The 14,286-nt window shown below is 53.6% G+C and overlaps 1 protein-coding gene across 7 annotated transcripts in view; it reads left to right on the forward strand.

The window, feature by feature from the left end:
- The first annotated feature begins 3,850 nt into the window (after positions 1 to 3,850).
- Positions 3,851 to 14,286, forward strand: part of SPAG9 (sperm associated antigen 9) — a 17,965-nt gene continuing 7,529 nt past the window's right edge. For 2 of the 7 annotated variants that reach the window (XM_053454010.1, XM_053454012.1), the window contains exons 1-12: positions 3,851 to 4,204; positions 8,799 to 8,919; positions 9,252 to 9,322; positions 9,728 to 9,822; positions 12,055 to 12,202; positions 12,338 to 12,521; positions 12,763 to 12,862; positions 12,935 to 13,056; positions 13,138 to 13,195; positions 13,339 to 13,491; positions 13,825 to 13,876; positions 14,027 to 14,157. In XM_053454010.1, coding sequence (XP_053309985.1) covers positions 3,905 to 4,204; positions 8,799 to 8,919; positions 9,252 to 9,322; positions 9,728 to 9,822; positions 12,055 to 12,202; positions 12,338 to 12,521; positions 12,763 to 12,862; positions 12,935 to 13,056; positions 13,138 to 13,195; positions 13,339 to 13,491; positions 13,825 to 13,876; positions 14,027 to 14,157 — 1,535 coding nt within the window. In that variant the 5' untranslated portion in view covers positions 3,851 to 3,904. Of the gene's footprint in view, positions 4,205 to 8,798; positions 8,920 to 9,251; positions 9,323 to 9,727; positions 9,823 to 10,668; positions 11,146 to 12,054; positions 12,203 to 12,337; positions 12,522 to 12,762; positions 12,863 to 12,934; positions 13,196 to 13,338; positions 13,492 to 13,824; positions 13,877 to 14,026; positions 14,158 to 14,286 lie in introns of those variants that run through there. The other 5 variants (XM_053454008.1, XM_053454009.1, XM_053454013.1 and 2 more) reach the window with 3 other exon arrangements.

Genomic DNA, 14,286 nt, shown 5'->3' on the forward strand with positions numbered 1-14,286 from the left:
ACAGATTTTTAGCTGTTCTGTATGAAGGGTCCGGGACGTTGGCCTTTTGTCTCCTGAATGGATTTTGCAGTCAGCAGCACTCTGCCCCTCTATTCAGGATTAATAGCATAGAAATCCGCTTCAATAAAACTGCTGATTTCATATTTTTCTTTATTTTTATAAAATGGAAGTTTATTTAAGGGTTGGTTTTGCTCGATGGAAAATATATAAATCTATATCTATCCCCTCTTACTGTTAACAGCAGCTATTAAGGAAAGGACGACGGCCAAAACAAAAAGACTGCCGGTGCAGCCGCCAGACAAACTCCACCTTTGGTAATGATCGGAAGGTTATATAACGTTTGTTTAGTCTGCTGGTTTCGAGAACGCTGTGACCCGGCGGGTGGGGGCCCTGATTACCCAACGCTGGGGCAAATAGATAAAAGGTATGTTTAGTACCACGAACCAAGCAGCCAAATCCTTAACCGTTTGAGAAGGAGAGGCGTCGGGATCCGGGCTGGAGAAGAAAGTCGGTGCTGCCGAGTTTCTCGTAGGAAAGTCAAACGCGATAATGTCCAATTAAATTCTGGATGTTTGGGGTAAATGCTTACGGGGGCCGCTCTTTGTCTGGGGCTGGCGGGCCGTCGGTCACAGAGCGCAGTGTAAATATCCACACGCTAAGCCAATAATGAAAGCAACAGCTGCTGGTTCCCAGACGTCTCCCAACTTTTCATGGAGTCCGGCCAGCGCTCTACACCCTGCCTCCTAGAAATTGTATAAGCGAGTGAATGTAATATTATGGATGCCATGGGGTGGGGGGGGCGGTCTCATCAGCCATCGGATTTACTATGTAGGAGGGAGTGTTACTCAGTTAGGGATAAGTACCCAACTCTAGTACTGTTTGAGTGTTGCTATTTACCCCTTTTTGGTTTAGGAGACGTCTGAGACGGGTTAGGTGTATAACCGAGCTTGACGATCATATGTTATATGCTCTGTGATCACACGGGCCCGGTCTTCTCGTGTGAGAGACGTCCGAACGGCCCCCGGCACAGAACTAGGACTATGAGCGTAGGACTAACAGACCGTGGCTTGTACTGAATACTCCCGCTGCTTAAAACTACAATCCTCATGCAGATAGAAGTCTTAAGATGAGATCAACGACTAAGATTAACGCTGAGTCTTTACGGTAAGAAAACCGGGCAGACCAGGCGGGGGCCGACGATCCGGTGGCGGATTTTAGGCTTCTATGTTAATGTGCTTAACGGGTCTTTCAAATATTTACGTTTCTCCTTTCTACCCTTTTCCATATAAGCGAGCGATTCTAACGTCACGTCCTGCGACAGACCCTTCGTGAGACGTGGGCTAAAGCGATGAATTTCCGATCAGCGACGTCGAGCCCTCTGTAACCAAGACGCTGAAACGTTCTATCGCCGTCCTCTGCGAATATTGTGGACGTGGAGCCTTCTACCGGCCGCTGATTGTACTGCAATCCACCATTAACTCTTTGAGGATCGCTGTCGCTTTCCACCAATATCGGCGCGTCCATGAGATGGCCCGGCACAGACGTCTCCAGCCAGGGTATCAAACTTACCGAGAAGGAGGGCGCGGACCTGGTTTCTGGGCCACCGCGCGAGGGCAAGGGGAATTATTATGTTTAGATGGATCCCGTAGGTCTCGTTTAGGTGTTTCGACACTTAACAGCCCTCATTAACCATTTGTTAAATTTAATCTGTCCACCTAAAACCCTTGGCATGTGGCCCCAAGTGATAAGGAGATGCTCATCAGAGGTCCTCGGACCCGGTGGCACAATGTTCCATGCGCTCAGCGGGGGGGATTAATTGGTAAACAATATTTTGGACCTGGACTTTCTGACCTCCTTTCGGGATATCGGTTTGTAAATGAATAGTCGCAGTGTTTCTGATGACGCCTATTTGGTGGGAACGGCTCCATGCTCCCGTACGCGGACATATGTTTGTGAACCGCTCGTCTCGGTCATCTGTATCATATTTCAGGCTCGAGTGTTTGGAGAATGTACGCTGTTCTCAAGCGGGTGTCGGGTGCCTGTCATAGCTTTCCAACCGAGTTGATGCAACAGTCATGGTTGGAAGGACACCATGGCTAATGAAATGCGCAGCCCACGTCCGCAGAAAGTTGTCCAAGCCAAAAAGTGACAGCGGCTTAAATACCAGCCGACACGGAGTGACGCTGCGTAAAGGATTCGGTGTTCCGTGTCTGCTGCTACAGTGTATCAGGGGGCAACTTGAGACGTTAACAGCTGTCAGATCCCGCTAGACAACAAACTGGAAAATAAACGACCCTGGAGACACGCGAAGGAAATGGGTTAAGGAGGCCGTAAGCTGCCACTTCAGAAAATAGTTTATTGGAGAATTTGACAAAGTTGGAGAAAACAGGTAAAAAGTGTAACAGTGAATAAATAAATGGGGTTGGAGTGACCGGGGAGGGAGAGTCCTGGAGCCCTGGGTTTGTCCCTTTGGTAGGGCCAGATGGACCAGGGTCTCAGCTTCACTGTGACGAGACGAGGGGGGCAGGGATGGCTTCTGTCCTTCTCCTGTGCACCTGCGCAATATGTCTGTTGCTTCATATTAAAGAACTATTACGCTCCAGACCTGGTGGAAGAAAGTCAAAGGCCTGCGAAACTGATGGGAAGACATCTGATTGGGTGGGCTATGGTCAGGTGGGGCCTGGTTGTGTGGGTTATGGTCGGGTGGAGTATGGCTGAGTTGGGTATGGTCAGGTGGGTATGGCCAGGTGGGGCCTGGTTGTGTGGGTTATGGTCTGGTGGGGTATGGCTAGGTGTACTATGGTTGGTTGGGTATGGTCAGGTGGAGCATGGTTGAGTTGGGTATGGTCGGTTGGTGTATGGCTAGGTGTAGTATGGTTGGTTGGTTATGGTCAGGTGGAGCATGGTTGAGTTGGGTATGGTCGGGTGGTGTATGGCTAGGTGTAGTATGGTTGGGTGTAGTATGGTTGGTTGGTTGGGTATGGTCGGGGGGGTTATTTTCAGGAAGGTCCTGACTTGGGCCTCTCTGGAGTAAGGTGGAAATTGTAGAAGCTTCTAGGCAATGGGTTAAAACCCGAGAAGCGAGGAGCTTTCCTGTCCACAGCTTGGTCCTGCCAACCTCAAGTCATCTGCTAGAATATGAAGACCAGAACCTCTGCGAGAAGCTGAAGAACAAAATGGTGAAGCCTGAGGTGTTCTGCTAACGTGAGAGAGGTTTGGGGAGCAGCAACGTTACCGGCACTGAGCTTGCGATAAAAGCACTTAGGGGACCCTTATATACCCCGCGTTATTTATCCACCGGGCCTGGATTCTTTTGTCCAAAGTTGAGAGAATCAGAGGATTCCCCCTTAATGACTAATCAGGAAACTTAAAAAAAATCAGGGCCAAAAACTTGGGGCTCAGTGCTAGGGGGGGGTTGTGGTATCTGCCCCAGGGGTCTGAACCAGGCTCAGTGCTGGGGGGGTATCTGCCCCAGGGGTCACCCAGTCTGAACCAGGCTTGGTTCTGGGGGGTATCTGCTCCAGGGGACCCCCGGTGTGAACCAGGCTCGGTGCTGGGGGGTATCTGCCCCAGGGGTCCCCCAGTCTGAACCAGGCTCGGTGCTGGGGGTATCTGCCCCAATGATCCCCAGTCTGAAAAAGGCTCAGTGCTGGGGGTATCTGCCCCAAGGGTCCCCCAGTCTGAAAAAGGCTCAGTGCTGGGGGTATCTGCCACAGGGGTCCCCCAGTCAGAACCTGTCCCGTATATCGGGGTGTCGGCCTAGGACACACTCGGGGCTCGCCACACGTCGCCATAGCAACCCACGTCCCATTCCAGGCTCCCCGTGACATCACGGACACGTGACAGGAGGCCGGCGGGAGGAGAATCTGTGCTGCCGGGCCCCGATCATTCGGCCGCCGCCACCATGGAGCTGGAGGACGGGTTGGTGTACCAGGAGGAGCCGGGCGGCGCGGCCGTTATGTCCGAGCGGGTGTCGGGCCTGGCAGGATCCATCTACCGCGAGTTCGAGCGGCTGATCGCGCGCTACGGGGAGGATGCGGTGAAGGAGCTGACGCCGCTGGTCGTGGCCGTCCTGGAGAACCTGGACTCGGTGTTCGCCGAGAACCAGGAGCATGAGGTGGAGCTGGAGCTGCTGCGGGAGGACAACGAGCAGCTCGTCACCCAGTACGAGCGGGAGAAGGCGCTGCGCAAGCACGCGGAGGAGGTGACCGGGCCCGGCTGGGGAACGGGGGAGACCGGGGAGGGGCCCATAACTGAGACTGGGGAGCCCCCTGACAGAAAACGGGGACCCCCTCCTAACAGAGACCGAGGACCCCCATAACTGAGACCGGGGTCCCCCCTATAACCGAGGCCCCCCAATAAGAGACCGGGGATCCCCCCATAACACACTGACCCCAGGAAGCCCCCCCATTAAAACACACTGACCCCAGGAAGCCCCCCCATTAAAACACACTGACCCCAGTGTCCCACTTATTGGCGCTACCCCATTACCCTATTGCTTGGCACCCTGAACCATTAGGACCCCCACATGGACCCCCTGCATAGCTGGTCCTGGGGGGGTCTGCGCAGCTCATCCCGCCCCAGCCGGATTCACAGAGACCCCCATGTTTAAGGCTGTCTGCCGGTCACTAGCTGCTGCGGAACCTCTTGGGCACCCGGACTCGTCCTGCCGCCACGCGGGCGTCTGATGCGGGTGTGCAGGGCGGAGCTTCACAAGAGGTTCTGCAGCAGCTGTCACAGAACAGCAGTATCCGAAGCCACACCCCTAAATCTTCCTTGTTGCCATTGCAGCAGAAGATACCACAATAATATTTACAGAGCAGAAGGCATTAGTCCGCCCCGTAAACAAAGCTCTGTCTCTCTCCTACACAGAGGGGGGGGGTATATTAAGATAAGGCGCAGGGCAGTTAGTTTGGGAGGGCTCATTGGATGAACCTGCGCAGCCCGCTGTATGCTGTCGGTGCGCGGTTGTTATTATTATATATTGCTTTGCATAGCGCCATCATATTCCGCAGCGCTGTACAATGTATGAGGAGCCGCTCTGGTGTAAAGTGGCAGTCCAGTAATGGGCAGGAGCATTGCATTGGTTGCTATGGTGATTGCACTAGGATTCTCGTTTATACGTAGGCCCCGTTGCTTCGCTCGTACGTTGGTGGAACGTGGTTGAAAGAGACCTGTGACTCGGGGAATGACTTTACTGCTGCGCGGGGTCTTCTATGGCTTTTCTCTGTGTCAGGAAGTGTGGCGTGCAGCAGTGAAATGCTTCCCCCGCTCTCCTGCAACACACACAGCTAATAATTGAAGGAATTCTCATTGGGGAAAGAGTCGTTTTGCCAACTCGGTTGATACTCGGCTTTTCCGCCTTCCTGCTGATTGGGAGCTTTATTTACTCGCCCTCCTTTGTGGCTTTGCTCCTGCAGAAATTTTTACACAGAAGTCAAACACATCGGCGCCGGGATATCGGAGAAAAGCAGTTAGGAAAAGAGACGGCTGAGAGCGTGACAGCGATCTCTGAAACCTGCTTAACCTCAGACATGTCGCCCCTTAACCGTTTTTCTGAAGGGGCCGCGGTAACGACGCCTTTTCCGCCGGGAGGCGCCGTCCTCGTACGAGAATACGGTGATGTGGCGGCTTGGACTCGGGAAGCTGTTCCCGGACCGGGGGGGTTTCTCCCGGGTGGGCCGCTCCCGGGCTGTCTGAAGCAGCGGATAGAAAGTGGGGACAGATGGCAGCGATGCCAAGATACAGGGCCTGAGCCCGGGCTGAGGGGGTACGGACCCCATTGTTGTATTTGCCCCGTTTTGGTGTTGGCGGCTCCTCCTTCCCCCCGGGGTTTAGCCGCGGTCTCGTATGTGAGCGTCGTGGATGAAGCCGCATGTGACACGCTGTCTGCTGATCTCATGTCTCTTTTTAGTTTGGATGGGAGTTCCTTGCTCCTGTAAACCGAAGGGTGGGGATTGCCCTTTACCAGTCAGCAGGAAAACCATTTCCTGCTTCTACTACTCCCAGAAATCCTGCTCTCGGCTGCTTCTAAGGAAACCCGCAAGACTTTGGGGCAGAAATATTGTCTGTCTATCATTCTGGCGGTTTAAAACACCGAAACGGGGTTAATAGAGAGGCAGAGAAGCACTTGGCCTGTCTGCTCCCCGTCTGAAGAGCTCACGCTTCATTTCCTGCTCAGATTAAGGTTTTCTTAAAGAAAATTAAATGCTTTAACTGCACTTGACCCCCCCTCTGCTGGGAGGAGATGTCATGCGTCCACCACATCTCCTCACCAAAAAAGAATGAACATTCCATAGATGGCCCTTTTAGGTTGTCTCGCGGACCTCATTATTAAAGCTCGGCGGTCTCTTGGGAAACTTTGACTGTCAGAGGTGAGCCTGGCCTTGGCTCCCAAAGAGTTAATGCAACTTTTAAAAACAAATTAACTCTTTCATTGCCAGACTAAAACATCCTAACCAGAATCCCCCCTACAGCCCAAAGGGACTCGACTGGGTTGCACCATCTGCCGGACGGGGGGGGTACTTCAGTGCAGGAAGCGCAGGTTGGGGGTGACATTAGTGCAGGAAGCGCGGGGTGTAGGGGGTACATTAGTGCGAGGGGTATGTTAATGAAGGAAAGGGGTCTATTTCCCATCTGCTTCCTGTTAATCGGGGGGGGTCTATTTCCCCTCTGCTTCCTTTTAGACCCCCCCTCCTATTTCCTGCCTGCTTCCTGTTCGGTTTCCTCCTTCTCCTCATCTCACTTCCTTTATTCCCGAGTCGATCAGACTGACCCCCGCGGGGCGATCACTAATCCCCCCCCCTCACAGCTGAGCCCGACCTGCCCCGGACCGCAGCCCGACCTGCCCCGGACCACAGCCCGACCTGCCCCGGAGCTTCCCAGTCTGCGCTGTCTATGGGGCTGATTTACCGTTTGTTGCCCTGCAGACCCTCGGTGCGCTCGGCGATGTGCCAGGAGCTGGCGGTATACACAGCGCTGTCGCATACACTGCAGCGGCGGAGAGGGGATGTTTGGTTTTGCCCCCCGCAGGGCGTTCGCACGGAGGCCGATCAACCCCACAAGAAACTCGCTTAAACTGCCTTTGGGGCAAAATAGGATCCTGAAAACGCTGCGATTGTCCCTTTAAGAAGAATTTGCCCCCGGGACGCGCGGCCGAGTTCATTAACTATTTAAGCGCCGGGGCGTAGCTGAGCCGTGATCGACTCGTGACTCCATGAGACTTAATCACACGGATGCACCGTATGGTGCGCTCCGCGGGGACATCGTCTGATCCACGCTCTGTCCCTTCCGGGGGGGGTCGCCGGCCCCTGGCCCCTGTGCATCGTTTGCCCCGAGTACCTGACTCCTGAAAAGGCTTCTCCCAGCGCAGCGTGGGGTCCATCGGTCGATGTGCTGGGGTGTGCAGGAGATCCTCGTGGAGATTCGGGGTATCAGCGACGGCAGGGAGCGGGGCAGGGATGGGGGCAGACGGCAGCAACGGGCAGGGAATCTGGCAGTAAGGGGTAGGGAGCGGGGCAGATGGCAGTAAAGGGCAGGGATGGGGCAGACGGCAGCAACGGGCAGGGATTCTGGCAGTAAGGGGCAGGGAGCGGGACAGATGGCAGTAAAGGGCAGGGATGGGGGCAGAAGGCAGTAAGGGTTGACGGCTGTAAGGGGTAGGGAGCGGGGCAGTAAGGGGCAGGGATCGGGGCAGCGGATCTTCAGCGTGGAGGGGCCGGTGGTGGTAGTAGTAGTAGTAGTGGTGGTGGTGGTGAGGAGTGGGAGAACCCTCTGGGAGGGAGGCGCTGGGGTGAGGGGGGAATGACGGGATGGTGTTGGCCGGGATTTTTTGCTGATCACAGCTCTGTGCAGACAATGGCGCGGCCCGACGCGGGGCTTCCAGAGCCTTGTACGGGGTCATCCAATCCCTGACCTCTACCGGCGGGGGGGGGTAAAACAATCACCCCAAATGCCCCGGGACTCGCTGCCGAATAAACATTAAATTACACAGAAAGGTGCTTGGTCCGGGGCCACAGAATCAATAGAACCAGCTGGCAGATCGGCCCCATCCGGCCCCTGTTGTCTCTCCTGCTGTAAAGACTCAAACCTTAACCAGTCGTTGGTCTCGTCTTAGATTCAGGAGCCGTTTGTCTATCCCATGCATGTTTAATCCCCTCACTGTATTACCCTCTACCACCTCTACTGGGCGGATGTGTTACAAGTTACTACATGTTCTGTGTGGTTGGCGCCCAGCGGGGAGTATACTGCGGGTGCCGGGGGCGCTGATGGTCTCTGATTGGCCCGCCGGCCTTTTGTGATGCTCTTCACGCGCGTTAACTTTCCAGCCGGCTGATCGTCATGAGACTCGAGAAACAAAATGTTTATAAACCGAGGGCCGCAGATTAACGTTTAACACGCAGAGTGATAAACACTAAAGCGAAGAACCAGCCAAACCCCGCCCTTAAAGACAGATCCATGCACCTGATGTGTAACTTTATTACATAGAACCCGCCGGCAGATCGGCCCCATCCGGCCCCTGTTGTCTCTCCTGCTGTAAAGACTCAAACCTTAATCAGTCGTTGGTCTCGTCTTAGATTCAGGAGCCGTATGTCTATCCCATGCATGTTTAATACCCCTCACTGTATTACCCTCTACCACTTCTGCTGGGAGGCTGTGCCACTTATCTACCACCATTCCATCCCAGCCTCTGACCCCAGTATATGCCTTCCCTGAACCCCCAGATATGATTATTAGAAATTCAGATTTTGGAATGTTGGATTTTGAATGTTTTTTTTTGTTTTTTTTTTTCTCCCCAGAAATTTATTGAATATGAGGATTTACAGGAGCAGGACAGGAAGGAGCTGCAGTCGCGCGTGGACAGCCTGGAGTCCGTCACCCGGCAGCTCGAACTCAAAGGCAAAAATTACGTCGATCAAAGTAGGTTTCCTGCGCGGCGTGAGGGGGGTGCCTTTTGTGGGTCCTGTTACTTTAAGAAGGAGCTGGGGGAACTTTAAATACCCGAGTGTGTACTCATGCCACTCCCCTGGGGATTTCTGGGTGGGGCATGTGCAGAAAGTGGGTGGAGCTTGGGTCCAATGGGAGGGTCCTGGATGGACGAGACTTCCAGGGGGCTTTAAGTAAAAGTGGTTGGTGCCTCATCTGAAAGCAGAGACAAATGGGCAAATAAAACAAATAATGCTACAAAGCCGAGCTAATGAACTGGGCAAGCCGCGTGCTGGGGAGGAATAACCGCCGTGTTCTCGTTGCAGTCAGCCGCCTGGAGGAGAGGGAGGCAGAGATGAAGAAGGAATATAACTCGCTGCACCAGCGGCACTCGGAGGTGGGTGCCGGGAGACTACCCCCTGGGGCAATAAACTCGCGTACAGAAGTAATAAGCATCTCCGAGGGCCCTTGCGCTTTGTTGTTATTGGACAGTGACACTGGGTGGGGGAGGGGTCAGGGTTACATTAATTTTCATACCAAGAACCCCACTTTTAATCATAAAACCGGATGAAACAATGGAAATGAATAAATCCGTTACCCCCAGAGGGCACCGTGTTGGGCTCCATCGGCCCGCATCGCTCTCTCGTTCCTCTCGAAATCGTCTTTGAGTTGAAGTTGTTAAAAAAAAAGCAATTTTATACATTTTTTTTTAAAATTATTTCCTGGTCATTCCCCCCTTAACCCTTTCACCCCCGCGCCGGGCTATCGTTGGACTTCCTCCTGACGTTTAACCCCTTACTAGATGATTCACAATTACATGGAGCACCTGGAGCGGGCGAAGATCCAGCAGATCACCGGAGGGGAGCCGCCGGAATCCGCCGCGCTCGGCAAGATCAAGTAAGAGACTTCACGGAGGGGAGCCGATCGGCTCCGGATCTGCATTTTGGGGATTTTTTAATATATTTAACACTGAATGTCCGTAAATGATAAATATATACATTTATATACGTATTTTTACCCAAATATAGGGATATTTGATGGGATATTGTGGTCTGGCTCTACGTAGTCAAGGCTTGGTTAATATCGGCAAATGTGAGAAACACCCCGTGGAGAATATCGGGGGATTTTCCTCATTTTCAGCCGTTTTTCTGCGTTTGTCTTGAAACGTTCCCGGTTTGCCGTCCGTTGCGTGGGCCGGGGGCCGCGTCCGTCCGAGCGGCTTTGTTGAGCGCGGAGAATGTGCCCTTTGTGTGTAAATCCCGACACAATCACACGGCTGATGCAGAGAAGTCACTGAATGATCGGAATTTGGTCGGAGGATCCGACCGGCCTGAAATGTAGCGTTTTTACCCGTGAAATTTGTGTGTTTTCCTATTTTTTGTATGATTTGGGGTTTATTTTTGTGTTTGTTACGGGCTGTGTAGGGATACAGTTACTATATATATATATAATATAATATAAATAATAGGAGAGATGTTACAAAGAGAGGGTCAGACGCTGAGATGGAATGGAAGGAAGTTTTACTTTACTGAGAGGACGGTAGATGAGTGGAACAGCCTCCCAGCAGAGGTGGTAGAGGGTAATACAGTGAGGGGATTAAACATGCATGGGATAGACATACGGCTCCTGAATCTAAGACGAGCCCGACCGCTGATTAAGGTTTGATCCGGTTTGAGCCGATCTGCCGGCGGGTTCTAATTTGTCTTTTAAAAAAAAAAATATTTTTACTTAAATTTTGTAAATTGAACCCCAGAAATCCAGAACGTTCCGGCAGGAAGCCCGTCTTGTTTTTGCATTTGCCTTGCGAGGCACTGAAGGGTTAACGGCTGGTTAGTGGCTGCCGCCTGGCAGAGAGCGGTCCCTCCGCTGCATTTATTTATGAGCTGGGGTGGGGGGGGCGAGGTGATGTCATCGCTCCGGGTCTGCTGCAGCATCGTGGAAAGCGGCCGCCGACGGCATTGTTTTTGTGGCTGCAGCTGAATGACGGGCCCTCGGCAGACCCCGGACCCCCCCTCGTTAACCGCGTAGCTCTCCCCGTCCACCATGCCAGCGAAGCGCCATGGGCCCCCGGTGCATGCTTCTCTTTGTGTTTGGCTTTGTTGGAGGGGCGGTGGTCATTAATTCGGCGATCTTGGTGTCCCTCTCCGTGCTGCTGCTCGTTCACTTCTCCTTCTCCACCGGCTTACCGGCCCTAACGCCGGCCCTCCCGAGGATACTCAGGTACCGCAGTCCCCCCCCCTGTTACTTTTACCCTCGGTGTGCTGGAGGGGCTCGCAGCCGTATCTGCGAAAAATATATCTGATGCGCAATAACAAGCGAGCCGCGCGGAGCCGCGTGATGCGTTTAACCGGCGAGTGCCCGCGGCTGCTTGCTGAGTAAGCGCACTCCGCATCGCGTTACACAATAGCGCTGTTAATGGACGATACTCGGGCCGTAACTCCTTCCAGCGCCCGTCTGCAGCCCGCGCCAGCGATGCCTCTCTATTCGTTTAAACGTATTATTTAATAGCCACCCAGGAGCCGTCAAAAGGGTTAAAAAGCAAAGGGCTTTGGGTAGTTTTGCCCGATTGCCGGGACTTTGAGGAACAGCAGCTGATGTTTGGGGCAGACGTTCCTGGGGGTTGTTATTAAATGGCATTAGTTTAAGTTTCTGCTTCGTTGGGTCCGGCCGGTAAAGTTTTTGGGTTTATTTCCCAGTTTTTAGGGACTTTAAGTGTTTAAATCGGCTGCAGGTGCAGAAGCCGCGCATGCACCGTAACACTATCTGCGATGGCTTTGTTTGAACTCCCCAGGGAGACCCCGGCAGGTTATACCCGTGTGTGGTTACCGCTCTTACATGTGTGTGCGACCTACACGCGTGCAGAATCTACACGTAATGAACATAGAGCTGTAGGAGAGACCCCCCCCCGGTGCGAATGAAGAAGGGTAAAGGGGCAGATTTCGGGAGGAGGCCTCTTAGTGTTTGTAGAGATGCTGTGGGTGACCCAGTAAGCGCCGGGGGGGGATGTCTCGTCACGCCGGGGGGATCTCTCGTCACTCGCCCCCACCCCGTTTGGGGATCGGAGCCTCTCATACTCAGTGAGTGTCGGACGGCCGATGTTTTCAGTGATTGGTTTGATTTTCCGAGCAGGAAGGAACGTCCCATCTCTCTGGGGATCTTCCCGCTGGCTTCCTCCGATGCGTTGGTTTTACCCGACTCCCGAGACGCCGAAACACCGGGGAACGGTCCGTGGAAACTTCCAGAGCAAAACAACGCCCGTTCCAACACCAGTCTGAAGGTAAAGCCGCAGGGGTCCGAGTAACCCCACCGTATCCCACCTGAAACACGCAGGTCGCCACCCAAAGGTGCTACAGAATCTGCGTCCGTTCTCCATCTTTTTACCCCTAATCCTCTGCTTTTCGGTCCGTCTTAGGATGAGTTCTTGAATATTACCCAGCCGGTTACCAAGACCGGCGACTCCGACAACACGGTCCGCCCGTCCACCAAGGAGAAGAAGGAGGAAATAATAAAAGCCAATTTAAAGAACAACAATGTAACGAGCAACCGGAAGAGCGAGGATGTGCCGGTCTCCCCGGAGACCACCGCCACGTCTGCGGGTAGGTGCTGGAGGTCCGTGCTTTCATCCACGCCTCGGACTCGGGGGTTTCATAAAAGGTATCGGTTCCGGGTCCGGAGCGAGAGGAGAGCCCGGCAGGGTTGGGCTTTTTGGCCGTTGATGCGCGCTGCGGCTTCCTCTGTGCCGGAGCCGGGGACCGGTGCAGCGTGTCGGGTGGGGGTAGGGTTACCGGTTGTCCGCCGCTTTAAAGCTTGTCTCATGGCGTGTCTCTTAACCCAAAGGCACCAACGATAATGAGGATAAATCCGAAGTCCAATCCATCATTGAATCGACTCCGGAGCTGGACATGGATAAGGAGGCCAAAGCGTTCCAGCTGACCAGGTGCGGTTACTTTATTATTATTAATATTATATTATTATTATTATTATATTAACCCCCTCTGTCCCTTCTCAGTACCCCTTCCAAAGGCATTGAAAACAAAGCGTTTGACCGCAACACAGAGTCCTTGTTTGAGGAGCTGTCATCCGCCGGGACCGACCTCATCGGGGACGTCGACGAAGGAGCCGATTTATTAGGTGAGACTTTGCCTCGCTTTGCCTCGTTGGGAAATTCTGCACGATGTTCCGGCAAACTCTTAACGAACTCTCACGTTCCAGGCATGGGACGGGAGGTCGAGAATCTTATCATGGAGAACACGCAGCTTCTGGAGACCAAGTACGTGGCGGGGGGGGGCAGGGTGACGGCAGCAGATACTCCGTGGGGTTTCCTTCGCGGAGCTGGTTCTGCTTTATGACTATTTTGCTCTTATTGTCTTTTTCTTGCGTTTTCTTCCCATAAACCTCGTTCTTCTCTCGCAGGAACGCCCTGAACGTGGTGAAGAACGATCTGATTGCGCGGGTGGACGAGCTCGCGTGTGAGATGCAGGTGCTGCACGAGGAGCTGCTTTCTGTGAAGCAAGTCAAGAACAAGATGGAGGAGAGGAACAGGGAGCTGGAGGAAGAGCTCAGAAAGTAGGGGCGCACTCATCCTGATAACGGGGGCCCAGCTAGGACAGCTTGACCTCCGACGGGTTGGGGGGCCCAGCTAGGACAGCTTGACCTCCGACGGGTTGGGGGGGTAAAGAGTAATGGGAGAATCTGAACCCAATAACCATAATGTCAAGCCAACGTAACCCTTTGAACGCCAGTACCGAAGTGTCTGGTCCTCAGATGATTAAGAGTTACGCTCTCGTTTCATGTTAAATACCCTTTTGGGGCATTCGGTGCCGGTACCAGAACTGGGGTTCATTCCCGGGTTGGCAGAGCGGACCATCGTCTTATTTCTAACTGTGTTAACCCTTTCAGGGCGAGGGCAGAGATGGAGGAAGCGAAGCTGAGAACTAAAGATGAGGACGATGTAAGTCTCTACAAGTGTCGCGTCTGTAAAGCTTTCCGCGCCTCTCCTGCCGATTCCCGGCGTGGGCCGCGGTGAAACCGCTTCGCGCTCCTCTGTTGGTGATACTCATGCGCCGGCCTCGGGGTGACCTCCGTGTATCTGTCGTTGCAGAGCGATGTGCCGACGGCGCAGAGGAAGAGGTTTACACGCGTGGAGATGGCCAGAGTTTTAATGGAGAGGAACCAGTATAAGGAAAGACTGATGGAGCTCCAGGAAGCCGTGCGATGGACGGAGATGATCCGGTAACTCAGACTTCGCCCGGACGCCGTTTACAGGCGGGGGGCTTATTGCTTTTCTGCGGCTGGGGGGGGTGGCAGCGTTTTCTACATCAGCCTCCTAACGAGCGTAAAGGCAATCAGATTTGGCCGGAA

The sequence above is a fragment of the Spea bombifrons genome, chromosome 13 (genome assembly GCF_027358695.1).
Source record: "Spea bombifrons isolate aSpeBom1 chromosome 13, aSpeBom1.2.pri, whole genome shotgun sequence".
NCBI lineage: Eukaryota > Metazoa > Chordata > Amphibia > Anura > Pelobatidae > Spea > Spea bombifrons.